Source organism: Lampetra fluviatilis, chromosome 4, assembly GCF_964198595.1.
Source record: "Lampetra fluviatilis chromosome 4, kcLamFluv1.1, whole genome shotgun sequence".
Classification (NCBI taxonomy): Eukaryota; Metazoa; Chordata; class Hyperoartia; order Petromyzontiformes; family Petromyzontidae; genus Lampetra; species Lampetra fluviatilis.
The window spans coordinates 25,934,420-25,962,231 of NC_136278.1; the positions used below are offsets into that span (position 1 = coordinate 25,934,420).

A 27,812-nucleotide genomic window follows, 5' to 3' on the forward strand; every position below is an offset into this window, starting at 1 on the left:
CATCAGGTGGAGAACAGGTCAGACTCTGTCTTCTCGACAGACCTGTTCTCCACCTGAGGACGGCTGCTTGCGTTGTGGCCGAAACGTCGTGAGATTTATGAAGTTTTATTTTTATTATTTTATTATTTCCATTCTACGTGACTTTACCGAAATAACCAAGAAGATGAATCCCTGCAGTCACGAAAGCTTTAAATCGAAACTGAACGCGTTGTTTTAGGAGTGCCTGTGCGCGCTATCACGCCAAGCACAAACCCTGGGCCATACCCTGGCACCTCACGCTGCCGAGACAATATCCTCCACTAAAGGGAGCACTGATGCGCCCCTCTAACAGGGTATTGGCAGGGCCGGATTGAGGCGTGGGGGACTCCGGCAGCTGGAGGCCCTCCAGAGATGAAGTGAAAAGTCATTTCGTTTGTGAATGCTGAATTTTATTTGATGTTAGCCTTGTAAAAAATACATTTTTATTTTTTATTAAACTTTGTTTTCCTTTTAAAAATAAATATTTTATTATGTTTTATTTTTATTATTTTATTATTTCTATTCTACGTGACTTTACCGAAAGAACCAAGAAGATTACTGGGGGCCTCACAGTAACTGTAACCCAGGGGCCTACACAATCTCAATCCGCCCCTGTGTATTTGCCTCCTCATCGACGATCAGACGACGTGGGAGTTACCCACCCTTTACTCCACCAGACGATTGAAGGTGGTCTACTCATGTTTACTGCTGGGAATGGAGGGGGAAGGCCAGAGGGGATTTAAGAAAAACTTGTTCCCGTTGTTTAAACTGCCGGTCCAGTGAGCCAACTATTTCACCACATCAGCATCCCTACGGTGAGTACGTAGCAAAAAAAGAATCAACAAAACGTAACTTTTTCAAAGTAGTCCGTACTTTTCTCGCACGCCAATGAAAGTCACAACATGCAAGCTACTCGTATTGCTTCACCGTCATGAATGGCTATTTAATTTCATTACAGGCATCCCACTTGCGCCGCCTCTAAGTTTTGTATGTATAGGGTGAAATGTTAATGTAAATGACGAAACTCGTTTGCCCCCGGGGGCCAAGGGTTTCCTTCAGTAGCTTTAGAGAAGAAGAGAGATTAGGAGGCGGGAGAGGAGGGGCCTTCCCACGGTTTGAAGGAGGTGGGGGGGGGGCACAGTGGGTACTGGTTGACTGGGTAGTGGGGGTTGTAGAGGGGGAGGGTGTGGGTGGGGATGGGGGTGTGGGTGGGGATGGAGGAATCTTTTGTCCAAAGTTAACAGAGGAACATAGAAGGGCTCCTCGCTCCATGTAACATAAAAGTGCATTTCACAAAGTGTCGATAACCAAAACAATTTTTTTTTTAAAGCCACGATGTTATCTTGGAAACGTTAATATATGTCACGTATTGCGTATGGTATCCGCTACATCAAGTAATTATTACTTAAATATTCCAAATCCCACTCGTTCCCAATCCATCGATGAAGGAAGGCCGCCCACACCACAGTCTACCGGTAACGGGGTGTTTGACTTAACTTCACCACGCTAAGCATTGCGTGTTGGTGAAGGGATGGGTGGGGGGAGGGTTGGCGGTGTGTGGGGGGGGGGTAGACAGGATGTCTCGTTAAGAAAGATGTTATAAGTTTTTTTTTGTTTCTTCTTAAAGCGTAGGGGTTAAAATTAGACACACGCGGTAGGAGCGTGTTGTTTTGAAATCGACCAGAACTCTCTTCAAAAAACAAACCACGCATCTACGAGGATTCAACAAAACAAGTCCCCGCGTTTGCGACTTAAACTCCGTTACGGGGCCCCGTTGCGGGAATACAGAGGACCATATTGTGCCCGTATAACAATATAAGAACTTGAGCCCAGAAATATTCCGGCTCTGTCCGTTCCTCCTCCCCATCGATCTTTTTTTTTAATGCAGCGGCTGGTTAAACGAGGGAGCTAAAGCAAGTGTCTCTTTGGAGCGCTCCTGCGAATACCTGAAAAACCCCATTTCCCTCCCCTCTGAAACCAAAACATTTCACAGGTACAGAGAGGTGCGGTGTTAAAACCAACAGATCGTACATCATTCGGTAACGCGAGCATTAGAGAATGAAAATAAACATTTGAAGACTCCTGCCGCTCCACTCACGGGGAAGACAAACGGCTTCTGGTACCCGTCTGTAAAAATATACTGAGAAAAGTTACAGATATCGCTCCTCTCTCTGTCGTGACTGTCAAGTAGAAGCCGATACTTTATTTGCTTCACGTCCAATGAGTTTCCTTCACAATCGTACAAAACACGAGTTTTTTTTAATACGAATACACGGTTCATATTCTTGGGTCTTTCGGTAAAGTCGTTAAAGTCACGTAGATAGGTTCAAAAAACCCATCTACGTTCAAAGAACCTATCTACCTATCTACTTGACTTCACCAAAAGACCCACGAATATGAATCCCTGCAGTCACGAAAGCTTAAAGTCAAGATTACACTGCTATCTAATCAGTAGTTATACACAATTTCAACCATAGCAATGTCATAAACGATCATAAAAGTTGCGTCTATCGTAAAAATACAACCGTGTCCGATTAGTTTCAGCAAAAAAAAAAGACTCGAAAGACAACAAAGCAAAGGCTCGAACAAAACTCGGCAGCGCCTTTATTAGCGAGCAACGCCGCGCTCCCGTACTGCCGAAATTGTCTTCGCAGGGCCGTCACGTCTCGAAGGGGCCTGCTGTCTGTGGTGGTGGCGGTGGCGACTCCAGAGACAATGTAACGCTTGCGGGATGCCCTTACCTTTCTGCTGTGCTTGAGCTTTCGCCGACAACGCAACAAGTGTTGCCCACAGCAGCAGCAGCAGCCGCAGCACCATCATCGCCATCCTAGGCGCGGCGAGTAAATGCGCAATGAATGGGATCACAGCGCACGAAAACCCCGCTTCAAGCGCTCACCCACCCACCCATCCACCCCCCCCCCCATCCACCCCCCCCCCATCCACCCCCTTCTTCTCCTCCTCCTCCTTTGCCCTCCACTCCCTCCCACCCTCCAGCGACTCCGTCATCCGTCACATCGCGCGGATTGACCATTGGCGTTGGGCACAGGGTGCATGGCAAACAACAAAAAAAGGTGGTGGGGTTGGTGTAGGTGGTGGTGGTTGTGGGTCGTGCGATGTTGGGCTCGCGCGAGAGACAAATCGGTGGATTCGACGTTGGGCACAATACACAAACACGTGGACGTGAGCGGCCCGTTTAGCGGTCCTCTGCTGATGACGGCCTCCCCCCCCCCCTCTTTTCCCACGTGCTTGTTTGACTATACTTCACCCCGCTGGTCAGTTGCGGGTTGGTTGAAGAGAGCGGCGTGCCCAGGTTTGGTTCAGATATTAGTCGCCGCTGATAGGAGCCCTTGGGGCCATGGTGTCGAACTCGATTGATCCACCGGGGCTGTGTAGCACTGCGCCACCGCTCCTCGCCCACTCACCCCCCGTACATGTGCATAATCGCAATCATCGATATGAATCGCGATTTACAACACATCTCTCAACAAGTAGCCCTGCTGCACTTGATGCCGTTGGCTTTTGAAACTACACCGGTGTGTTGAGAGAGTCGGCGTTTACCAAAGCGTTACTTCCTTCAAACCTTTTATTTGACTACAAACTCCGAAATTACAGGGTAGCATCAGTCCTACTGTTTTTAACCCACCTCCTCCAACCCCTATCACCTCCTCCTCCGCTTTCCACCCCCACCTCCTGCTCCTCCTCTGATCCCCACCTCTTCCTCTGACCCCACCTCCTCCACCTCCTCCGACCCCCACCTCCTCCCCCTCCGACCCCCACCTCCTCCTCCAACCCCGACCCCCTCCACCTCCTCCGACCCCCACCTCCCCCCCCTCCGACCCCCACCTCCTCCTCCAACCCCGACCCCCTCCCACAACCTCGACTCCTCCAACACCCCTCACCTACTCCAACCTCCACCTCCTCCTCCAACCCGCACCCCCTCCTCCAACCCCCACCTCCTACAACAACCCCCACCTCCTTGAACCCCCACCTTCTACAACAACCCCCACCTCCTTGAACCCCCACCTCCTCCAACCCCCACCTCCTACAACAACCCCCACCTCCTCCAACCCCCACCTCCTACAACAACCCCCACCTTCTAGAACAACCCCCACCTCCTTGAACCCCCACCTCCTACAACAACCCCCACCTCCTCCAACCCCCACCTCCTTGAACCCCCACCTCCTACAACAACCCCCACCTCCTCCTCCAACCCCCACCTCCTACAACAACCCCCACCTTCTAGAACAACCCCCACCTCCTTGAACCCCCACCTCCTACAACAACCCCCACCTCCTCCTCCAACCCCCACCTCCTACAACAACCCCCACCTTCTACAACAACCCCCACCTCTTTGAACCCCCACCTCCTACAACAACCCCCACCTCCTCCTCCAACCCCCACCTCCTCCTCCAACCCCCACCTCCTACAACAACCCCCACCTCCTCCTCCAACCCCCACCTCCTACAACAACCCCCACCTCTTTCCTCCACGATAGTGACGTATGGGTCCTGACGCCGCAGGTGCACGGACTCAAACCTGGTGGAGCCACTCGCGCTGCGACGAATCACGGCTCCTTCTCTCGGGAATCATCTCAACTCGGAAGTGGTCGTGACCTTTGTTTTTGCACTTAGGGCGCGTGTTGCGAATTTGAATACAACATCTCTAATAAACACACGGCTGCGATTGATGGTAGGGGTGATTGTGGCGCAGTGGTGAGCACAACCCAGAGGCATGACACGAGGGAGAGGCAGCAGGGGGTGAGACATCACAGGCGAGGACATTCACGGGGACAGACAGCGTAGAAGTGACACACGTTACAAACAAAACCGATCTTAAACACACAGTACAAACACCACAGAAGAAAGTGCCGTACAGATACGATACTCTACGTGTTACTATTCTCTTTCAATATAAATGAGACGGCACGAACAAGGCAATGTGCAAACCGAAATGTGCAATACCCACATTGCAAACAAGACGGATCGAGACAGCGAGGCACAGTACAAAGATGGATTATGCTTCAGAGCATTCGAGACACACAGCAGAGCCGAGGCAGTACACACAAGACAACAACATCATCATCTGTGATTATGAGTTCGTATGGGCAATGCTGTGCAACAATTACAGATGCAGTTCTACGTGATTTAATCATTCCATTGCTGTATCTGATAGTTGGTGAATTGCCGTTACACACGCCCACTCACTCAACCAACTTACCCACCAACTCACCCACCCACTCACCCATCCACCCACTCACCCATCCACCCACTCACTCACCCACTCACTCACCCACTCACCCACTTACTCACCCACTCACTCACTCACCCACTCACCCACCCACTCACTCACTCACCCACTCACTCACTCACCCACCCACCCACCCACCCACTCACCAACTCACCCACCCACACACTCACTCACCCACTCACCCACCCACTCACCCACTCACCCACTCACCCACCCACTCACCAACTCACCCATCCACCCACTCACTCACCCACCCACCCACTCACCCACCCACCCACTCACTCACTCACCCACCCACTCACCCACTCACCCACTCACTCACCCACCCACCCACCCACCCACTCACTCACCCACTCACTCACCCACTCACTCACTCACCCACTCACCAACTCACCCACCCACCGCCCTTTATACATGTATACATGGGGCCGTGCAAAGTTCTGTGGTCCATGGCGTTTGGTGTCCGTAGCCCGCAGTCGCACGCAGGAGGGTAATGTTTGATCCCCTCCCCACCCCCACCCCACTTGTGCATTGGGTATCCGCACCTTCAAAGAATCTGTTATTTAATCTCGCTCGTGAACCAACGGTGGAATCGCCGCGGTGGGGTGGGGGGAGGGAGTCATATTCTTATGTTTTTTCGGTAAAGTCACGTAGGTAAAAATTTAAATTAATAAAAGTATAAAAAAATCACGACGTTTCGGAGGCAACACAAACTTCCGTCTTCAGGTGGAACAGTCACAGCACGATAGCTGTATCAAGTGCTACAGCTCATTCCGAAACGTCGTGATTTTTATTTTAATTTTTTATTTTACTTTTATTAATTTAAATTTTTTTACCTACGTGACTTTACCGAAAAAACCCAAGAATATGAATCCTTGCAGTCACGAAAGCTTCACATCTAGGGAGGGAGTCGGTCAATCGTTGTCCGCTTCGCTCCGAGCCTCTCTTCACCGCACGGTGTGCGTGTGACCGTGACGCACGCCGGCTCCACTCTGCGCCCGAGAGGCGCGTTCCCGGCTCAAGGAGAGACGCAGGGGGGGGGTTCAGCAGCGAGCAGCAGCAGCAGCAGCGAGCGCTCTCTTGCGGTCAGCGATGCGCTCAGGCGGCACGCCGTGGTGGTCCCAGAAGGCCTCCCCTACCCCCCCACCACCTAAATACCCCCGTGGACCCCCTTGAGCGATCGTGACCACCCCCAGACCCTCTCTTCCACACGCCCGTCACAGGCGTTGGGCGCGAGATCAATATATGCGTGGTGCGCGTCTGTCGTGCGTGTGGGTTGTCCATAATAGAGGGGGGGGGTTGTGGGGGGGGTGTTAGATCGCGTAAATATATAAATGTGTCGTTAAACCCGCCACCACCCGACACGGCCAACTAGTAAGGGTTATCACGTAAAACAGAACGTGGCCAATTCGTCACTAGTACAGCACGCCGGCGTGTTGGAGAGCCAAGCCACAAGATGCAGCTCTATTATGGATGATATTTGGTCGGCGAAAGCCTCCCTGTTAAACCGTGTGGGCTGTGTGTGCGTGCGGTGGGTAGAGAGCGGTGGCGCAGCGGTTTGCGCCCGGCGATGGGAAGCCCTGGCGACCCGAGTTCGCTTTCCGCTCGCGAGCGATAATAGTGGTACATATTTGAATCGCTTCTGGGCCTCCCCCAGGTCAACTCGGCTTTTAAAATGAGCGCACGGTGCGGTGTGTAAACATTTCCACTTATACTTTGTGTACGCCATTCTGGCCTTCGTAAGTAATCGCTAACAGCCCTTTCCCCAATAAGCTGTGTAGGCTATATGGAAGACGAGGGGATGGGTGGCCAGCACACCAGTTACTCGTTTGAGGCTGAGTTGACCTAGGGGAGGCCCAGGACCGGTTGAAATAATCGTCACCGGTGGTGGCCGTGAGCGGGAATCGAACTCGGGTCGCCGGGTTCGTAGCGCAGCGCGCTACCCGCTACACTACAATGCGTTACGCTTCCACGTGCGCGGGTCACGTCACAGATTTGACGTCACAGCTCAATTGCGTGCAAAAAATAAATGCATTATTGAGCTCCCCCCCCCAAAGTGTATTTTAATCATGTTTGCATGGTGTACAGTCTGGAAAGTTACCCACATGGCAAATTTCAAGTTTGTTGCATGTCGGGAAGTAGGCTAAACATTTTGAACAGACACACATAATCAAAACTTGCCTTTTATATATATGGATATAGTTGTCTTTTGTGTTGCGTGTGCATGTGATTTGTGTTCACGGAGCGAGCACCTGTTAATGATTATAACGCGAAAATAAAACCAATATCAGATCGACCGCGAGCAAATTGTTTTCAGTAAATGTTAATTTCCAGACCCTTCACATGTCAAGAGACGTTCAACGTACAGGGACATTGAGGTTATCCTATCGAGCACTTATTTTTTCCTCCTTTGGCTGTCATTCCTTCACCAGTCTCGTCCATGGGGCATCATCGCTTCCAGGGCATTGTCCTACCGAAGCCAACTGAGCATGCAATATTTTGTGTTTGTTCCTGATCCGCATTTGTATCATCCTGTCTCTCATTGCAATCTGAGCACGCATCTATCCACGCGGATTCTCACACTTGTCACCTTTTGGCCCAGTTTGCGTTATCTTTGTTAACGTTTCTGATCCACGTGTTATAGTCGGTAATGTTCTGCAGGTCCTTTGATATGTAATTGTCTTGTATAATCAAGTTGAGCTTACCAAAAGCACTCCGTCCTGCTCTTCTTATACGAACATTGTTGGAATTGCATAGGAAGACTGAAAGAGGAACGCCTGCATTCGCGAACATACGCGCCCTGTATTACACCGCTCAGCCGCACCGCTCAAGAGAGTAGCTCGTCGTCAACAGATCAGAGACCGCGTTATAACGGGCGCGTTCTGTGTTATAACGGGCGCGTTCTGTGTTATAACGGGCGCGTTCTGCGTTATAACAGGCGCTTTGAGTCTCAAGGCACGTTCTCAGGAGGGTCCTGCATTGATGAGTGAATTCGTTAATGAGGGGTTGGCTTCGTGTGCGGAAGAACCCAAAGGTGTAACACTCAGCACTGCCATCTCCTGGCTACTTTATAGCCCCAAGTCCTACAACGTCTGGAAAATCTTACATGGCTTTAAAAAAATCCATGTAGAATGTTGATATGACCCTGGCCTGGAAATGAAACCAATTAACATCCGTGGCGAATTGTTCACGCGGCACCATAATTGATCGTATCATTTTCGATGTTTAACCAGTAAAGAAATCGTAGACCGCGTTATAGTTGACTTTAAACTTTCGTAACTGCAGGAATTCATATTCTTGGTTCTTTCGGTAAAGTCACGTAGATAAAAAATAAAAAAAATAAATAAAGAAGACCGCTTGTGTTGCAATCAGAAAGTTGTGGGTTTTTTGCTTTTACATTTTTATTGAATTTATTTTTGATGAAAAAATTATTTTAATCTAATTTTATTTTTATTTTCTATCTACGTGACTTTACCGAAAGAACCAAGAATACTCATTACAGTTGCGTCGAATTTAATAATCGCTAGTCTTTTCTCGAACATCACCGTTGTTGACATCAGTCAGTCACGATCGCCTGCACTTATGCCGCTTCAGAATTCGCATCCGTGTCAAGTGTACCCTCCAACATCGGTGCACTTATTCCAAAGCATGCGGATCATGCTGCGGCGAAGCGTCAACCTTATCCCCCGGTGCCTCGTGTACCCAGTGGTGCCTCATGCCCTATTCTCTCTCTCTGCTCTATTTAAAGCACACATCAGCACCCCGCCCGCCAACCCTTTCACAACTCGGCGCAACAGCTGCGTGCTTTGACCTTTGTCTGACGCGCCCATTGCAATTGCAGTTTTCCACACGAGGAAGACGGAGAAGCATTGTGGAGTTCCCGAGGCACCGTTTCAGCACCTCGAGTAACACACCTCCACCCCAATAACACTCATCGCCACGACCGAGTCAGCTGGAGTCACGCCTAAAGAACAAAAGCACGCGCTAGCGCTGATTAAATTTCGATTTAAAGCTTTCGTGACTGCAGGGATTCATCTTCTTGGTTCTTTCGGTAAAGTCACGTAGAAGGGAAATAATAAAATAATAAATAATAGTGATAATTATATAATATTATTTTATTATTTTAGCATATTATTTTTGCATATTATATTATTTTATTATTTTATTCATTATGTTTTATTTTTATTATTTTATTATTTCCATTCTACGTGACTTTACCGAAAGAACCAAGAAAGCGCTGATCAAGTTCGCGCTCACGACGACGGTAATCGTCTCTAAGAGCGCCAGCTTCGCAAAACCGCGACGACCGCTTGGCGTGTTGCGTCTATGCCAGTGGGGGGTGGGGGGTGGGTTGTCGGCGGTTATGTTTTTTTGTTGTTTGATTCAACCTCTCCCCCGGGGTGTCGTGAGACCGCCGCCGTCGCCAAATGTCCCCCGCGGACGTTAAGGCCGCGCATTTTTTCCGCGAATTAAGAAGGTCGCGTTCCGGCCAGCCGCGCCGCGCCGCGCATTTTGGGCGGTCGCGGACCACACCGCCTCCGTTCGCACTTCGAGGGGCGAAGGCGATGCGGCCGTGACCGGCCTGCGACGCGAGGATGCGGCCGCCGCAATTTGGCGCTTGACACAAAACAAACAAACAAAAGGAGCCGCGTGCAGAGAGAGAGTGGTCCACGAAGGCGCCGCGTTTGCGTGAAGGTTACGGATGCGGCAGGAACGCTGCTGCTGCCCCCTGACTGGCGCGGTCGGTCCACGCCGTCGAGCGCACTTCCACATCGCCGTGTGTGACGGTAACCGAGTGGCGTGTGCGCACGGTGCAGTTACACAACATTTGGAAGCTTTCAAAGTGACGAATCTAAGATAGATTCGTGTTTGGTTCTGGTCGTGCCGCGTGTCGTTCCGAATGATCTCACGGCGTTTCTCTCCACGCGCTGGGAGCTTCTTCTCTAATTCAGCTCCTGAAGAGGCACGTGGAGCGAAACGTCGGACAACGTGCAGAACGACACGCGGTGAAATCCGAAAGCACGTCGGAGATGCTACACAGCACACAACCGCGAAAACCGCGCGCAGCGGAAATTACTTTACCGGTTCGTTAGTGTTGTTGTACATGTTACGTCCTATTGCGCAAACCTATCGTCCTATTGCGCTAACCTATCGTCCCACCGCTTTGTATTGCATAGGCTGCAGGTGAGAAAGAAAGAAAGAAAGACGCGTACCAGGACGATGAAGAGACGTTGCCAAAGGAATCCGTGAAAGCCATTGACGCTTGCAGGGACTTGCAAAGGGCCTTCTGTAGGACAAACGTCGCGCCGGTGCCGAGAATGGGAGTGAGCCATTCGCGTGGCAAGTCTCCGGCTTTATCCGCGAGGGCCCTGCGAAAGGAGCTCAAATACGTCCACCGGTTCGTCTCTCTCAGCCTGGAGGGGCTGGACCTCACGGAGTTGCCGTCCTCTCTCTTCGAGCTCAGGGAAGTGCAAAAACTCGGCCTCTGGCGCAACCGACTGACGACGATGCCGTCTGCCACGGGCCGCCTGGAGAACCTCGTGGTATTGGGGCTCGACGGGAACAACCTGATCGCCTTCCCCGCCGAGATCGGCATGCTGAGGAAGCTCAAGGCGCTGTTCGCAAACAGGAATCGCCTCGTGGAGGTGCCACGCGAGCTCGCAAAGTGCCAGTGTCTGGAGGTGCTCAGCCTTTCCAGCAACTCGCTGAGATCCCTGCCAGACGAGCTGGTGGCGCTCAGGAGATTGCGCAAGCTCAACCTGAGCGTGAACGCCCTCGCTCGTGTCCCCCGCTGCGTGGTGTACATGAAGGCGTTGACGTTCCTCGACGTGTCTTCAAATGACATCGCGGGCCTTCCGGACAGCGTTCGGGAGCTGCAAAGGCTGGAGACTTTGAGCGCCGAGAGGAACAGACTCGATGCCCTGCCCGCCTCCATCTGCGAGCTAACCCGTCTGGAGACACTCAACGTGGACTACAACCAGATCCGGACTGTTCCCGTAGACCTGGATCAACTGGTCCGCCTGCCCAGGATCGCCAACCACCCAGTCGACAGAGGGCTTCACATTCGGAACAACCCGCTGGCGGACCCCTTACCCGCGGTCGTGGACAAAGGGCTTCTTGCCCTCTTCGATTGCCTGGAAGGGTGGCGCAAGCTGAGGCAGCTGCAGTCAAAGAACATCTCGCAGCTTTCCACGACGGGCTATTGAGACGAGGGCATTCACGCACCAGCGACGGACGCATTGACGACGTTGACGAGAACAACGGGAGTTTATTTGCACGTTGCAATCGACGCGTCGTAGCACGTACACGTCTAGCAGGAGGAAGCGACGGGATGGTGAGGTGTAGGTGGGTGGAATTGTGGTGATGGCCTATTGACTTTTCCAAAATAAACACTATTTTTACACGGAGATCTTTAATTTTAAACCATCTTTCACACGCACTCGATTTATGTTTAATTCGTTGTTTTTAAGCATGTGGGCGACGAATATTCCTTTACTTACCTTGTAGGGGTTAAATAAAGAGCGCGTGTGAAACGAACACTTGTGCTTTAATGAATAAAACATAGAATAATAACAACGTAGAATTGCTTGCACAGGGAAGCCTGCAGGGTCCTACATTGAAACATTTGGCCAATTCCATTCACGAGCGTTCGGCTTCGTGTGGGAAGCAACTCGCCACGCGTGAGAAGCGTGACGACCTGAGCACTTCCCACCTCCTAACATCCTTTCTAGATTTGAAGCTTTCGTGACTGCAAGGATTCATATTCTTAGGTTTTTTCGGTAAAGTCACGGAGACTTGTGTTGCCTCCGAAACGTCGTGATTTTTATTTTATTTATCAATTAATTTTGATGTTTTACCTACGTGACTTTACCGAAAAAACCTAAGAATATGAATCCTAACATCCTCGCAAGAGCCCAGCGCACACAACACTTGGCGAGCCATTGCGGGCATCCATCCAAGTCCTGAGTTAGACTCACGACACCGCTTCGCTGCCGAGATCTAACGAGCTCGGGGCACATTGACGGCGAATTGGTCGCAGTCGCCACGCTGCTTTATCGGGGTATAGCACCTCGCAATGAATGTAAACATAGGAGGTCGTTGTGGTGAATATGTATACATGGCCACCTTAATCTGCTGCTGCTGCGCTGTTGTAGATCAATGCACGGTTTGCTGTGGTGTGGTTTGCGGCACGCGTACGGCGTCGATTCGACATTCGGCTTCAAATGCTTTCGAGCTCGCCACGGGCTCGACTGCAAGTCGTTGCAAGGGGAACGGTCGCTCCACGACACGGCAGTTGCCTTCGCGAGTTGCCCACGCGATGTTCATACGAGCTACCGACGATTAATCACAGCCAACAATATCTACGTGATTTAACAACGGCAAAAAAAAACACGTCGGTACACGCGTAAATTGTATACAGTTACACTCGTATACGGACGACTATTCTTGGACGTTCAATCATTGGTGTAAAGTTAAGGATGGGCCGCTTTTCGGTGATGTTTTTTTTTAAAATTACTTTACCGAAGGTTTGATAATAAATTAATGCTTTTCAACGGTTTCCAGTCTCTGAAAATAAATGTCAACGTGCGATTGTGAACCGCGGCCTCTTCAAAAGCCATTCACTGGATGCTGCCACTCTCGCGTGGACGTTACATCGCCGTGACTGCGGTCTGCTCACGAGATTAAGCGGCCGGATATACATGCCGCGTTCCGACGTATCATAAGGGACGATCCCCTACACGTTTTGCTGGAACGAAAAAACTAAGTATTGCTCTCCGAAGCTCAAAAAGTAAACATTGCGAATAGCGATGATGATTCCGTCGTTTATTCATATTCGTTGGTAATTCATCATTCGTTCGCTGCTGCGTCTCCAAGCATGTCAAGGACCAGACAGTCCCGGTTTAGCGCTGCCCTTAACAGTATAACCACTGCAGCATTGCGTTGTGCATTTCAGCATCGGCGTGTGGTTTTGATGGCTTGAGTCTGATTACCTTCTTTCGTATCGCGTTTTACGTTTGGACATTCGATATTTATATTTCAATAGCATCGCAGAACTGCAATTGGAGCGGATGCAAATTACGGGATTTTGTGAGCACGTGGGATATACCAGGGCACCCTACCCCTGAATTAGCGAGGTGTATCGCTTACGGCACTCAACAATGAATGAAACTTTAAATAACATAGGCGTATTTTTCGTCGTAATTAGTATCTCACATCCCTTAAAAATGTTCTGCTAATCCAAAAGTAAGGGACAATAGAAGCAATTCAAAGCGAAAGTAAAAGCACTTCATCGGCCAATATATACATACACACACACAAAGATCCCCCGTGTAGCCTTGACAGATTGTTGGGGCAAGTGCTGTTAAACGAGCGCTGATGAAGGCCGGCACAGCGCACGAGGGGGTGGGTGACCAGCCCCACGCCCGGCCACCTTTGTCTCCCAAGTGGCGATATTTACACATCGCGTCGTCGCGTGGCCTCTTTGCACAGCGCGGGATGCTCACGCCGAATCCGTCGTTCGCTGCTCGCAATCTCTCTCGCTTTCTCTCACTCTCTCACTCTCTCTCACTCTCTCTTTCTGTGGTCGTCAGATTCTAGCGGACACGCGGGGGGCGGCGTGGAAAATCTGGCCCCCACCACCACCAACACCACCACCATCCCCCCACTCCTCTCCCCCACCACCACCACCACCATCCCCCCACTCCTCTCCCCCACCACCAACCCCAACATCATCACCCCACTCCTCTCCCCACCACCACCACCACCATCCCCCCACTCTTCTCCCCCACCACCACCACCATCCCCCCACTCTTCTCCCACACCACCACCATCCCCCCACTCCTCTCCCCCACCACCACCACCACCACCATCCCCCCACTCCTCTCCCCCACCACCACCACCACCATCCCCCCACTCCTCTCCCCCAACCACCACCACCACCACCATCCCTCACTCCTCTCCCCCACCACCACCACCATCCCCCCACTCTTCTCCCCCACCACCACCACCACCACCACCATCCCCCCACTCTTCTCCCACACCACCACCACCATCCCCCCACTCCTCTCCTCCACCACCACCACCACCACCATCTCCCCACTCCTCTCCCCCAACCACCACCACCACCACCATCCCCCCACTCCTCTCCCCCACCACCACCACCACCATCCCCCCACTCCTCTCCCCCAACCACCACCACCACCACCACCACCATCCCCCACTCCTCTCCTCCACCACCACCACTATCCCCCCACTCCTCTCCCCCACCACCACCACCATCCCCCCACTCCTCTCCCTCCACCACCACCACCATCCCCACACTCCTCTCCTCCACCACCACCACTATCCCCCCACTCCTCTCCCCCACCACCACCACCATCCCCCCACTCCTCTCCCCCCACCACCACCACCATCCCCCCACTCCTCTCCCCCACCACCACCACCATCCCCCCACTCTTCTCCCCCACCACCACCACCTTCCCCCCACTCCTCTCCCCCCCCACCACCACCACCACCATCCCCCCACTCCTCTCCCCCCCCACCACCACCATCCCTCCTCTCCTCCACCACCACCACCATCCCCCCACTCCTCTCCCCCACCACCACCATCCCCCCACTCCTCTCCCCCACCACCACCACCACCATCCCCCCACTCTTCTCCCCCCACCACCACCGTAGCGTCGGGGAGCTGGAGCCCCCCTTCAGCCTCCCCCTACCCCCCCCCCCGCTACTTACTCTCCCGTTTTTACATTCTTATAGTCAGAGCAAACAATGTTGGTTAGACGGGGATGGATATAACATGTACCGTGGGGGGTTTTTGTTTGTTGGTATTATTGTGTGTTGCTGTAAAGTTCTAACCCTCCCTTGCTGGACATCTGTGTGTGTGTGTGGGGGGGGGCGGTGTGGAAAGAGCTTCATAGCTCATCGGATTCTTCCAGTATAAATACATATTCTGATCCTGCAATGTGTAGCACAATTCAGTCACGGGATGCGCAGCCTTTCTGCGTATACACAGGGGACCCAGAGCCAGAGCAGAATGCACGCGCGGTGTTTAAAATGTGTCTGACATTGGCTGTGCAGTGCCCTCCCCTGCCCGCGAGTTCATGTATGCCCCCCACCTTTAAACAAGGTCACGAACACTATCTTCGGTGAACATTTTTGCATCGAGGTCCTATCGTGTGCGCACGAAAGAAGTCGACTATCTTTTTAATATCTCTCACATATTGACAGGTTATGGGCCGCCTACGATTGTTTGTTGTTGTTATTCATCTTAAAAGCAGCGTGCGTACATGTTTACGAGGGCTGGAGGCGCTGTAGTAAAATGAACGGGAAATGTACGCAAAGGACCGCGCTTTTTGAAAAAAAACGACGCCAATGCAGGAATGCCGTCGCTGCGTTAAAACGCATCGCAGCCCCCTGGCAAGTCCACTCCTGGACGGATGCCCATCCACGACGTGCCGCTCATGGAGCTGTTTGACCATACTTCACCACGCCGGTCAGTGCGGGTCGGTGAAGGGAGGAGGGGGGGCGAGGACGGCTTGAGGTGTATCTCGCCACTGACGTTAGCCGTGCACCCTAAATCCAACTCAGATGTCGGGATTACGCAGCACGGCTCGCAGGCCACTGAGTCACCGCCCCAAAGCGAAGTGATGCATATTAATGCGACGGCAAGGCATAATGAGGGATTCATACTCTTAGTTATTTCGGTAAAGTCACGTGATGCAGCAAATCTGGCTGTGACGGTCCCACCTGATGACGGAGACTTGTGTTGCCTCCGAAACGTCGTGATTTTGTTTTTTTATTAATTTCTATTTCATTTTTTACCTACGTGACTTTATCAAAAGAACTAAGAGTATGAATCCTTGCAGTCACGAAAGCTTCAAATCTAGAACCATAATGAGGATGTTGGCAACGTTGCTGGCGACAAAAAAATATCCTCTGTGAGGAATGCCTTCAATAAATGGATTTACGACAGAGAGCGTAACTGAACAGTGCATGTACATGGCCTTGATTTGCTTGAGACGCGTTATATTGTAGGCCATTATAACCGTCGTATCGTGTCGACTGTATAGCCTGCAGTACACCTCGTGTCCCGTTAATTCCGGGATGTACAACCCACATCACGACGACCATCGCAGGGAAATCGAACGCACGTTTATTTTAGTCGGGGGGGGAACTGCGTTTATTATTTCGAATACGAAAACGTATGGGTCACAGTGTGTTACAAAAATAAATAAAAAATCTCAACACATTAATCAGCAGCACTGCCTTTAAAGAGCAAACTTATAAAAGGCGACGTTTCGGGCAATGACCCCCCCTCATCACCGCACACGACGCACGGTTATCGACGATTCCGATGCGCGACGATCACGCGTGAAAACCAAGAGCACGGAACGCTGCGTTTGTCCCTTCAATAAAGGTTTCGCGCAAGATTTTCGCGAATGCTCAGACAAATGAACACAAAAGGTGAGCGCACGTTAATCCTCACTGACTAATGCGCGGCGCTGCTCGCGAGCGCCTTAATGACAAATCCATTGCCTTCTCCGCGCGTTCGTTTCTCAATTACATCTCAAGTTTCATTCAGACGCTGTCTCCCCGACAGACCTGGTCTTCACCTGAGGACGGCTGCTTGCGTTGTGACCGAAACGTCGTGAGAATTATTTTATTATGTTTTATTTTGTATTATTTTTTTTATTTCCCTTCTACGTGACTTTAGCGAAATGAACCAAGAAGAGAAAAATAAAACATCTCAAGTTGTTCTTCTTCTTGATGATGATGATGATAACGGTGATGATAATAACGCGATCTCACCCAAAAACGTTTATTATGAACAATATTGGTCGCGAAATTCTACGTGTTAAATAATGATAGTTTTCATTATTTAGTTTTTTTTTAGTATGGCGCCCTTTTTACAATTGATCCCAGCGCGTGCGACTGATGTTGGTGTAGTTCTGGGGGTGCGAGATGCCCTTTCTGGGGGTGCGAAACATGGCCAATTCTTTTAGAAGATAAATCATCGAAACACATATTAAGCACGGCCACGTAAGCACAACTACTTTGTTTCATCACGTCTATGTATGTATTAGCATTATGAATTATTTGTTTACGATTGCGAACCAAAGGGGTACAAGGCTGCAGTAAAGGTTGAGAACCATTGCTGTAAAGCACCAACTATGCATTTGCACTGAGGTGGTAGAGTCAGATAATCGCGTCGGAAATAGCGGAGTACAGCGCCGTGATGCATCACACCTCGAGTTATATTCGTTCTGTGCCCAAACCACGAGGATTGAGGGTTAATTAGTCACATGCACAATGCACTCTTTCCATCTCAATGCCAGACGCACAGTCGGAGGTTTTTGGCAGTAGCGTGTGCTCGCCGAATACGAGCCACAATCAGGGTCCGTTGCGTTGCAGCGAAAAGGAGATGAGGAACACGGGAGCGGAGTGTGACTCGACGCGTCACTTGCAATACGCGATTCATTAACAAATCACCGCCACCAAATGCTGGCAGCGGCTCTGAACAGTCGCTAATTATTGGGGACACAATTGAAATTCAACAATTGAGGTTGCACGAGAAAACACGGCGTTGAAAATGTAAGATAAAACTGTATACGAATTCGTGGCTTAAAAAATGGGTGAATTATAATATTTGTTTAACAAAGGCGTTCTGAATTAAATAATAATAATATGTATTTGTTTGTAGGTTGACTTAACATGCATTCAAAATGCATGTTAAGTCAAAATACGTATAGATTTGGATGGGTTGCCTGGTTTATTTTCAACCTGCAGGTGATACACGTGGTGTCTTTTTAAAGAGAGACGTCGGGTTACAAAAATACCAAAACAGACAAATAATAATAATAATAATTGCACAACGATAAATGTAAGCGCAAAATATCACAAATAAAATATCGTGAATTATCAAAACGATTTAGACAAATGTAAATGTCAGTGTATACTATCCCGTTACGCATTACACTTCAGGCACAATTTCAAATATTCTCAATTCGTTGGATTGAATAAACAATTCGCAACCAAACCAAAAATATCTCTGCACTTGGAAATTCACCACAGTGCTGTGAATTTATATACATTTTATCACTTGCTCAGGACCACATTATATATATATAAAGCACAAACTGTATATGAATAAATAGTATTGGCACGCATTATTGTGGTCGAATATATATAAGAATGAAATGAATCAACGAACAATAGAACCACCAATGGGAAACAAGTGGGTTATTTTTTTGTTTTGCATTTACCCGCTATCACCGTTTTTTTTTTCCTATCAATTCTCATTAAAAGCTACGATCGCTGCTATAGTAACGGTAAAGTGGTGGGTTGGAAGTAATGGTTACCTCAATGGGAGAGCGCTCGCTTCCAAGCAGAAGTGGGGCATGAATGGATTCGAGTTGAGTGGCTCCTTGTGGCGCAGAACGCGCAGGGCGAGTCGGCGCTTTCAGGCGTGGAGCGAGCGAGGCCCACTCAAGGCGCAACAGCAAACAAAAGAGAGTCTCGGTGGGAGTCTCGGTGGGAGTCTCGGTGGGAATCTCGGTGGGAGTCTCGGTGGGAGTCTCGGTGGGAGTCTCGGTGGGAGTCTCGGTGGGAGTCTTCGGTGGGAGTCTTCGGTGGGAGTCTCGGTGGGTGTCTCGGTGGGAGTCTCGGTGGGTGTCTCGGTGGGTGTCTCGGTGGGTGTCTCGGTGGGAGTCTCGGTGGGAGTCTCGGTGGGAGTCTCGGTGGGTGTCTCGGTGGGAGTCTCGGTGGGTGTCTCGGTGGGAGTATCGGTGGGAGTCTTCGGTGGGTGTCTCTATGGGAGTCTTCGGTGGGTGTCTCGGTGGGAGTCTCGGTGGGTGTCTCGGTGGGAGTCTCGGTGGGAGTCTCGGTGGGTGTCTCGGTGGAAGTCTCGGTGGGTGTCTCGGTGGGAGTCTCGGTGGGTGTCTCGGTGGGTGTCTCGGTGGGTGTCTCGGTGGGAGTCTCGGTGGGAGTCTCGGTGGGAGTCTCCGTGGGTGTCTCGGTGGGAGTCTCGGTGGGAGTCTCGGTGGGTGTCTCGGTGGGAGTATCGGTGGGAGTCTTCGGTGGGTGTCTCGATGGGAGTCTTCGGTAGGTGTCTCGGTGGGAGTCTCGGTGGGTGTCTCGGTGGGAGTCTCGGTGGGAGTCTCGGTGGGTGTCTCGGTGGGAGTCTCGGTGGGAGACTCGGTGGGTGTCTCGGTGGGAGTCTCGGTGGGAGTCTTCGGTGGGAGTCTCGGTGGGAGTCTTCGGTGGGAGTCTCGGTGGGAGTCTCGGTGGGTGTCTCGATGGGAGTCTCGGTGGGTGTCTCGGTGGGAGTCTCGGTGTGTGTCTCGGTGGGAGTCTCGGTGGGAGTCTCGGTGGGAGTCTCGGTGGGAGTCTCGGTGGGTGTCTCGGTGGGTGTCTCGGTGGGAGTCTTCGGTGGGAGTCTCGGTGGGTGTCTCGGTGGGAGTCACGGTGGGAGTCTCGGTGGGTGTCTCGGTGGGAGTCTCGGTGGGAGTCTCGGTGGGAGTCTCGGTGCGAGTATCGGTGGGAGTCTCGGTGGGTGTCTCGGTGGGAGTCTCGGTGGGAGTCTCGGTGGGAGTCTCGGTGGGAGTCTCGGTGGGAGTTTCGGTGGGTGTCTCGGTGGGTGTCTCGGTGGGAGTCTCGGTGGGAGTCTCGGTGGGAGTCTTCGGTGGGAGTCTCGGTGGGAGTCTCGGTGGGTGTCTCGGTGGGAGTCTCGGTGGGAGTCTTCGGTGGGAGTCTCGGTGGGAGTCTCGGTGGGTGTCTCGGTGGGAGTCTCGTGGGTGTCTCGGTGGGAGTCTCGGTGGGTGTCTCGGTGGGAGTCTCGGTGGGAGTCTCGGTGGGAGTCTCGGTGGGTGCCTCGGTGGGAGTCTCGGTGGGTGTCTTGGTGGGAGTCTCGGTGGGTGCCTCGGTGGGAGTCTCGGTGGGTGTCTCGCTGGGAGTCTCGGTGGGTGTCTCGGTGGGAGTCTCGGTGGGTGTCTCGGTGGGAGTCTCGGTGGGTGTCTCGGTGGGAGTCTCGGTGGGTGTCTCGGTGGGAGTCTCGGTGGGTGTCTCGGTGGGAGTCTCGGTGGGTGTCTCGGTGGGAGTCTTCGGTGGGTGTCTCGGTGGGAGTCTTCGGTGGGAGTCTCGGCGGTGCCCGCGTCCCACCGGCCAGAGCTGCTACGTTATACGATGACAATACAACGCGTTTGCATTGCGCGTTTCTGTTGATGTCACACACACAGGACAACAACAACAAATATAACAACACAGCGCGTTAACATTGCGGGTTTCTGTTGATGTCACACACAGCAACAACAAACATAACAATACAACGCGTTTACATTGCGCGTTTCTGTTGGTGTCACGCATACACAACAATTACAACAATAAGAACAATTCCACGTTAAGTTTGCCTAGAAAGGCAGGTTATATACGATCATATTAATATAGTACAATCATATATACCGTACTGGATATTGAAAAAAAAAAGCCAAAGACAACGTTTATTTGTTAAACGGGTTTTACTTTTAAACAACTTTTATTGCGGCCAGCAGCAACAGCACTGGAGGCGATTCATAGAGATACGGATCGCTTTGATAAATCTTAAAAGTGGCCATTAAAATTGCACAATAGCTCGAAGAAATAGTTGTTTTGCACATTCTGTACATGAAACCCCGTATACATCGTGCAGTTTCTATGGATTATGCATTCGCCTAGTTTCGAATTTCAAATCATGCAATTTGAAATGAAATTATAGAAAAGCGTATACTTATCATAATAATAGTATCAGAGTCCACAAGGCATTTCTCTGAAGTGGACCAGTTTTACGCATTTCACAAATTGAACTGTTATGGAATTTAAACTGCGGGTATCGGAGGGAAATTGGAGCGCAGCTGCAAATACAATGAGCGAATTACGCGCAAATGAAAGCCATAATGATGTCACCAACTGCACCTATATTGAAGCACTTCTCCCCGTAACCTGGATATGGGGCTTTTGTACGAGCCATCGTGTGTGCGCGCGTGTGCGTGTGTGTGCGCGCGTGTGTGTGCGCGCGTGTGCATGTGTGTGAGCGCACGTGCGTGAGCGTGTGTGTGCGCGCGTGCGTGTGTGTGTGCGCACGTGCGTGTGCGTGTGTGTGCGCGTGTTTGTGTGTGCGCACGTGCTTGTGTGTGTGCGCGTGTGCGTGCGCGCGCGCGCCCGTCCGCAGCACGCGTTCACTCTGCGTCCCCAGGGCGCAGAGTCGTTCTCGACAGGGGCATGATGGGCTCCGATTGGGAATCACAGCACGTCGCTCTGATGAGCCGTGAAATGGTGCAATCAATCAATTTGCGAAAATGAAGTAAAGACGGGAGGGGAAGAGAGAGAGAGATAAATAAAACCACGGCAATGGCTCGCATTTTGCGCGCAAACGATACGTCACACGCCCACTTCTGAACACCCATCATCAACACCACCACCACCAACCCCTCCCTCCACTCCATCCCTCTTCTACCGCCCCCCCTATCCCTCTACCCCACGCGCCCCCCGCTCTATCCAACTCGCACCTCTTCCTGCGCAATGCTCGTGCGTGACGAGAGCACGGGCAGGAGACTGCCGCCAATAACGGAAAGTTGAGCGACTCCCCCCCCCCCACCCATTCTGCTGCTGCGCGGAGCCAGGCGCTCTCCGTGCGCGCGCTCGGCACTCGGAAAGCGGGGACAACGGGAGAGAGAGAGAGAGGAGAGAGTGCCAGATCTAATTTCTCGATTGCATGCCCCATCCTATAGTTCTACACGAACGATTTACGCATAGCGACAGTTGCGCTCATACGCGCGTTTTTGTTGCGTTTCTGCAAAATACACGCGCACACGCCCCACGCCATAACCTGCATGGGCAGAACGCAGCAGTCCATCTCTTCCAAATCGCACGCCGCTCAGCTGTAGCGGAGCCAACCCAAAAACAAATTTCCACCGCCAGCCCGTAGACGATTCATCCGAGGCCCGTCCAAGTTGAAAATCCTCGCCGCAGACCATGGCCACGCTCAGGAACAAGCTGTCGGGCGTTGCCTCGGAGGTGAAGGCGAAGTCGACGTCCAAAGTCAGTGGCCTCTTCGCGCGCGCCGGGTTCCAGGCGACAACGGACGAGGAAGGGGTGAGCTTCGCCCAGTGCGACGTGCTCGACTACGACCACCGCCACGGGCTCATGGAGATGGACACCCTCAAGGGAGACGGTGCCGGTCCCAGCGGCGAGGGTGACGCCGGCGAGGGTGGCTGCGAGGCGGTTGCGGGCGGCGACGCGGGAGAGGGCGAGCTGTACCAGCAGGGAGGGCGCCCGGGGAAACGCAACAGCGGCGGCGGCGGTGGCGGCGGTGGCGATGGGGGAGGCTGCGGAGAATTCGGCTACACCGAGGACGGGAAGCCACAGATCACGTCGTGGGACGCCGGGTGGAACGTCACCAATGCCATCCAGGTGGGCACCGATGCACGATGTGGGTAGGGGAGGTGGGGGGGGGGTTAGCGCGAGGTCCAGATGGGTGCAAAAATCACTCACGAATGCAACTGGCCGCGTAATACAAATTCCGGGGCAATCGTGACGTTGATTGGCACGATACTCGGTGTCTTATTTTTTTATCGGATAAAAGGGCATTGTTATTATTGTTGTCATCCTAGATTAATTAGAAATTATATTTTTCGAATGGTGAGATTACCTATATTAGCCTAACGTTTTAGGCAATGGCACTTCTTCAGAGCAGAGAGAGGGCACAGAGAGCTTGACTGACTTATGGTGGGACGTAGCTTTTTATTACACTGTCGAGCACTGAGAAAACTGGCACACAATTGGCATGGCTCGCAAAGCGAGTATTAGTCATTTAAAGCATCACACAAACATGAAGCCAGAATTGATGATTGAAGGAAAGAAAGGCAGAAATGGGCACGCCTCTTTCTCGGGATGCTTGCAATCTGCAAAAGGACGGTCTGGTTTTAGAAGAATCTTAGAGGTTGTTGTGCTCAAAATTAGACGCGGATTAAGGAATTGTGTGGGCAGTAACTGAGGCATTCTGTCAACATTCCCAGCGAAGCTTCAGTTGATGGGAAGTCACCACTTCTCTGCAAGCTGCTCTCATTGTCTGAAATTCGTATTCTCCGCAGTGCCCAAACGTTAAATTTCGATTTAAAGCTTTCGTGACTGCAGGGATTCATCTTCTTGGTTCTTTCGGTAAAGTCACGTAGAAGGGAAATAATAAAATAATAAAAATAAACATAATAAAATAATTCTCACGACGTTTCGGTCTGTCTCCCCGACAGACCTGGTCTTCACCTGAGGACGGCTGCTTGCGTTGTGGCCGAAACGTCGTGGGAATAATTTTATTGTGTTTAATTTTTATTATTTTATTATTTCCCTTCTACGTGACTTTGCCCAAACGTTCTTCCTCTCTAAGAGTCGAACCCGACCTATTATTATTATTTATCTAGAACTGAACTCTCTCTCTCTGTTCTCTGCAAATTGATTTTAATTCGCATCACCTTCACGATATTTTTCCTTCCCGTACTTGCGCAGTAGCCTTCTACTCTTTAGCTAATAAAAAATGCCTTCCAAATATATTGAAGCACGTTCCCCAAGTCATACAGTTTTGAGATTTAGCTCCCATTTTACACTTCATGCATCGAAACGTAACTGACACATTTTTCACCAGGCAAAATCCACCGCTATTATCTCTCGTTTCAGAGGCGACCTGCCCACACGTGATAGCTCAACGAAGTGGCTTATCATCATATGCGGGGATTTATGGTAACAACATTATCTGAAGGCATATTTCTAAATGTGTGGGGCAAACCCGGAGGACCCGGAGTAAAGTCCACGCGACCACAGAGAGAACTCGCGAACTCCAAATGCGCAGGCATCGTCAGGGTCGGGATTAGAACCCGCGATCCCTCCTGCACAGCAGGCGGCGCCTGGACCGTTTAATTGACGACGTACATCGAGCATCTACGCATAATGACTTACTAACAATAATCTAAATAGCCTCGGTCCATTAAGAGGAAACGGAATGAGTCACGGTGATTAATTATCATCGCTGGGCACAAAGAACAAATGGGAAGCGAATAGCGCTGCCTACGTCTCTTGCACAAACTCAGTGTGCCTTAAGCAATCCGATCGTAACCCACGCAGCAATACGTGTTTTTTTTACGCCAACAATAATGCCATGCATCCTACCATTACGTGTATTTATATTATATATATAAACTCGTGCCACTTATGTTTAATCCTTGCTCGCGAGAAACGAAAAACGCACGCGGAGACGCCGTGCGCTTTGGGTGTCGTGCCCAGGAGCTATTGATATAGAGGAGGCTCTTGTAACCTCGAGAGGTTCCTTCTTTTGTGCCCTAAATTAATTGAAAGAGGGGGGGGGACGGACGGTGCCCTCCGGGGGAGCTGGCGGGGGTGGTGGGGGGTGGTTGGAGCACTCCCCTGGTGGTCGGTGCGCTCCCCTGATAACGCTTATCTCTTCCACGCACCTTCTCCGGCCGCCCCTTCGCCTTATTTATTAACGAATTGAATCAATCGACGAGGCATCATTATCATCCTTTGAATGACCCCTTTATTTTCAATTAAGAGAAGATTTATGCGCATTACGTGTGTTTTAGAGAATGCGCATTGCATTAGCAGATACTGTATACTGTATATAGATGTATATTCTTACGCCAAACAATCAAATTACATTTTCGCATTCCGTTTTATTTAAATGTGCATGTTTAAAAAAATCACATTCTTTGTACTTAAACGCCCAGTCTTGTTTATATAATAATACAAATATCGTCACGATAAAATATATGCAGCTCAGTTGTACGCATGTGATATGTAAAGCTATCGCGTTGTTATATCATGGCGTGTTGCCATTAGTCGTACATTTAAATGTAAACGATCAATGTGCAATTCGATGAGTAATATTAGGAACATGATGACGAATTGCAGCGCATGTGTTAACATATACACTCTGAAATTGATCAGTCTCATATTAAAACGAATCGCGAAGCTCGTTCAGCAAACGCACAAATGTGAATTTCGTCTACAGGAGAGTGGGTAATAGCGCTCCGCTCATTCACACGAGTCGAACCCTATCATCAGTGAATCAAGCGTGGGCAGCGCTCACTTAAATCAGGCGTGGGCGAGTTAATTGAATGTTGACTTCACTGAGCGACAAGTGAATGGGAGAGGGAACGCTTATGAGCAGAAATAAAAGCACCCTTACCATTTGCCTCGAGTGTCAGCTTTGAATTCGCCCACCCATCCACCGTCTGCATTATCATTACAACAAAGCGCACGCACGCACACGCGCGCGCACGGCCCTGTAATCATGCTTCACGCGTGCGCATCTCCAGGGCATGTTCGTGCTCGGCCTGCCGTACGCCATCCTGCACGGGGGCTACCTGGGCCTCTTCCTCATGACGTTCGCCGCCGTGGTGTGCTGCTACACGGGAAAGATCCTCATCGCGTGCCTGTACGAGGAGGACGAGGACGGGCAGCTGGTGCGAGTGCGCTCGTCCTACGTGGACATCGCCAACGCGTGCTGCTCTCCGCGCTTCCCGCGTCTCGGCGGCGTCGTGGTGAACGCGGCGCAGCTCATCGAACTCCTCATGACGTGCGTCCTCTACGTGGTGGTGAGCGGCAACCTCATGTACAACAGCTTCCCGAACGTGCCCATCTCGCAGCGCTCCTGGTCGGTGATCTCCACCGTCGTGCTGCTGCCGTGCGCCTTCCTGCGCAACCTCAAGGCCGTCTCCAGGTTCAGCCTCCTGTGCTCGCTCACGCACTTCGTCATCAACTTCCTCGTCATCGGCTACTGCCTCACCAGGGCCAGGTACTGGGCCTGGGACAAGGTCAAGTTCTACATCGACGTCAAGACGTTCCCGGTGTCCATCGGCATCATCGTGTTCAGCTACACGTCGCAGATTTTCCTGCCGTCGCTCGAGGGCAACATGAAGAAGCGAGAGGAGTTCCACTGCATGATGAATTGGACGCACGTGGTGGCGTGCGTTCTCAAGTCCATGTTCGCCCTGCTCGCCTTCCTCACGTGGGCCGACACGACCCAGGAGGTGATCACGGACAACCTTCCGGCCACCTTCCGGGCCGTGGTCAACATATTCCTGGTCGCCAAGGCTCTCCTCTCCTACCCGTTGCCCTTCTTCGCCGCCGTCGAGGTCTTCGAGAAGTCGTTCTTCGCCGACACGAGGGAAGTGCTCTTCCCAAGCTGCTACGCGGTCGAGGGCCGACTCAAGAGCTGGAGCCTCGGCCTGCGGTGCTTGCTGGTGGTCAGCACGCTGCTCATGGCCATCTACATCCCCCATTTCGCTCTACTCATGGGCCTCACTGGGAGCCTCACGGGCGCCTCGCTCTCGTTCCTGCTGCCCTGCCTCTTCCACCTGCGCCTCATGTGGCGACAGCTCAAGTGGCACCAGGTCTTCTTCGACGTGTCCATCTTCGCCGTCGGCTTCATCTGCAGCCTCTCTGGTTTAATCAACTCGGTGCAGGGATTGGTCGAGGCGTTTCAAAGCGACGAGGACGAGTGAGTCGCATTTGGTAGCGGCACTCTGCACGAGCGTGTACTTTAGCGCAAAGTCAACGAGCTGAGTACGGAACCTAGCGAAAGGCCAGGTCTTAATGTATAAGGCGTGGTGAGTAAGTTCTGTATTGTAGCCACGGCAGGAGAGATGAAACCTGTACAAAATCAGATTCTTCTATATGAATAATTTAAATGGGAACTAGAAAAATTTACGTGTTATCTCGGTGCAAAAAAAAAGAAACTACGTTCATGTTTTTTTGCAATTGCTTATATCGTATAATGTAAAATAAAAAAAGTGTAAAGTGCACATTTTATTGTTGTTCCAATGCAGCCTCTGTTTTCAAATGAATGTGGTGCAATCGGTGTTATGGGACAAGTCTGTGTATCATAAACCAGAAATAAAGCCGTGTGAAAATTTTGGTGGCTGTTTGCCCGTTATTTTATGCGGCGGAAAAAAAAAACAAGAATCTCCTCCGTGTGTATTTCCAGGCAATGATGCCTCCCCATCTCTGCGCGAGGAAGAGTCACTTTGCCCATTCGCCTGCAGTGCTGCTGATGCTGTCGCGGGGCGCATTGGTTACCACGCAAAACTTACAAATTAAGAAAGTCGCTGGTTCGATTCTCCAGTGCGGCAGTTGAAAAAAATTAGCACATTTCATGCATATTCTTGGTTCCTTCGGTAAAGTCACGTAGATAGAAAAATAATAACTTAATTTTTTGTTTTAAATAAAAAATACATTGAAAATAATAAAAGCAAAAAACCCACGGCGTTTCGATCGCAACACAAGCGGTCTTCATCGGGCGGCATTTTACGCGGAGCGGATGTACACCGTAGTTGGCATGTTACGTGTGCTGGGGTGAATCGTTGGTACTCCCACTTCTTCAAAGACGTTTGCTCAGCGTGGAAGACGAGGTCGAATGCCCTCTACGCCAGTGGTTCTTCTTAACCTGGGGGTGCACGCAACAAATTAAGCACTGGCACGTAAGTAGAACTACCTTGTTTCGTTGA

The 27,812-nt window shown here is 51.1% G+C and overlaps 3 protein-coding genes across 4 annotated transcripts in view; 2 read left to right on the forward strand and 1 right to left on the reverse strand.

Moving 5' to 3' along the window:
• The window catches only part of LOC144931695 (laminin subunit alpha-1-like), a 140,053-nt gene extending 137,124 nt beyond the window's left edge, over positions 1-2,929 (reverse strand). For both annotated transcript variants that reach the window (XM_078855867.1, XM_078855866.1), the window contains exon 1: positions 2,760-2,929. In XM_078855867.1, coding sequence (XP_078711993.1) covers positions 2,760-2,844 — 85 coding nt within the window. In that variant the 5' untranslated portion in view covers positions 2,845-2,929. The remainder of the gene's footprint in view (positions 1-2,759) is intronic.
• Positions 2,930-10,583: 7,654 nt separating this feature from the next.
• LOC144931405 (uncharacterized) lies at positions 10,584-11,471 on the forward strand. The gene has a single exon (XM_078855211.1). The coding sequence runs from the start codon at positions 10,584-10,586 to the stop codon at positions 11,469-11,471; it is 888 nt and encodes a 295-aa protein (XP_078711337.1).
• A 10,654-nt stretch (positions 11,472-22,125) lies between these two features.
• On the forward strand, positions 22,126-26,810 carry SLC32A1 (solute carrier family 32 member 1). Its single transcript, XM_078855142.1, has 2 exons — positions 22,126-22,710; positions 25,623-26,810. Exons 1-2 carry the CDS (start codon positions 22,273-22,275, stop codon positions 26,808-26,810), a joined length of 1,626 nt encoding a protein of 541 aa, XP_078711268.1. The 5' UTR covers positions 22,126-22,272.
• The last annotated feature ends 1,002 nt before the right edge of the window (positions 26,811-27,812 follow it).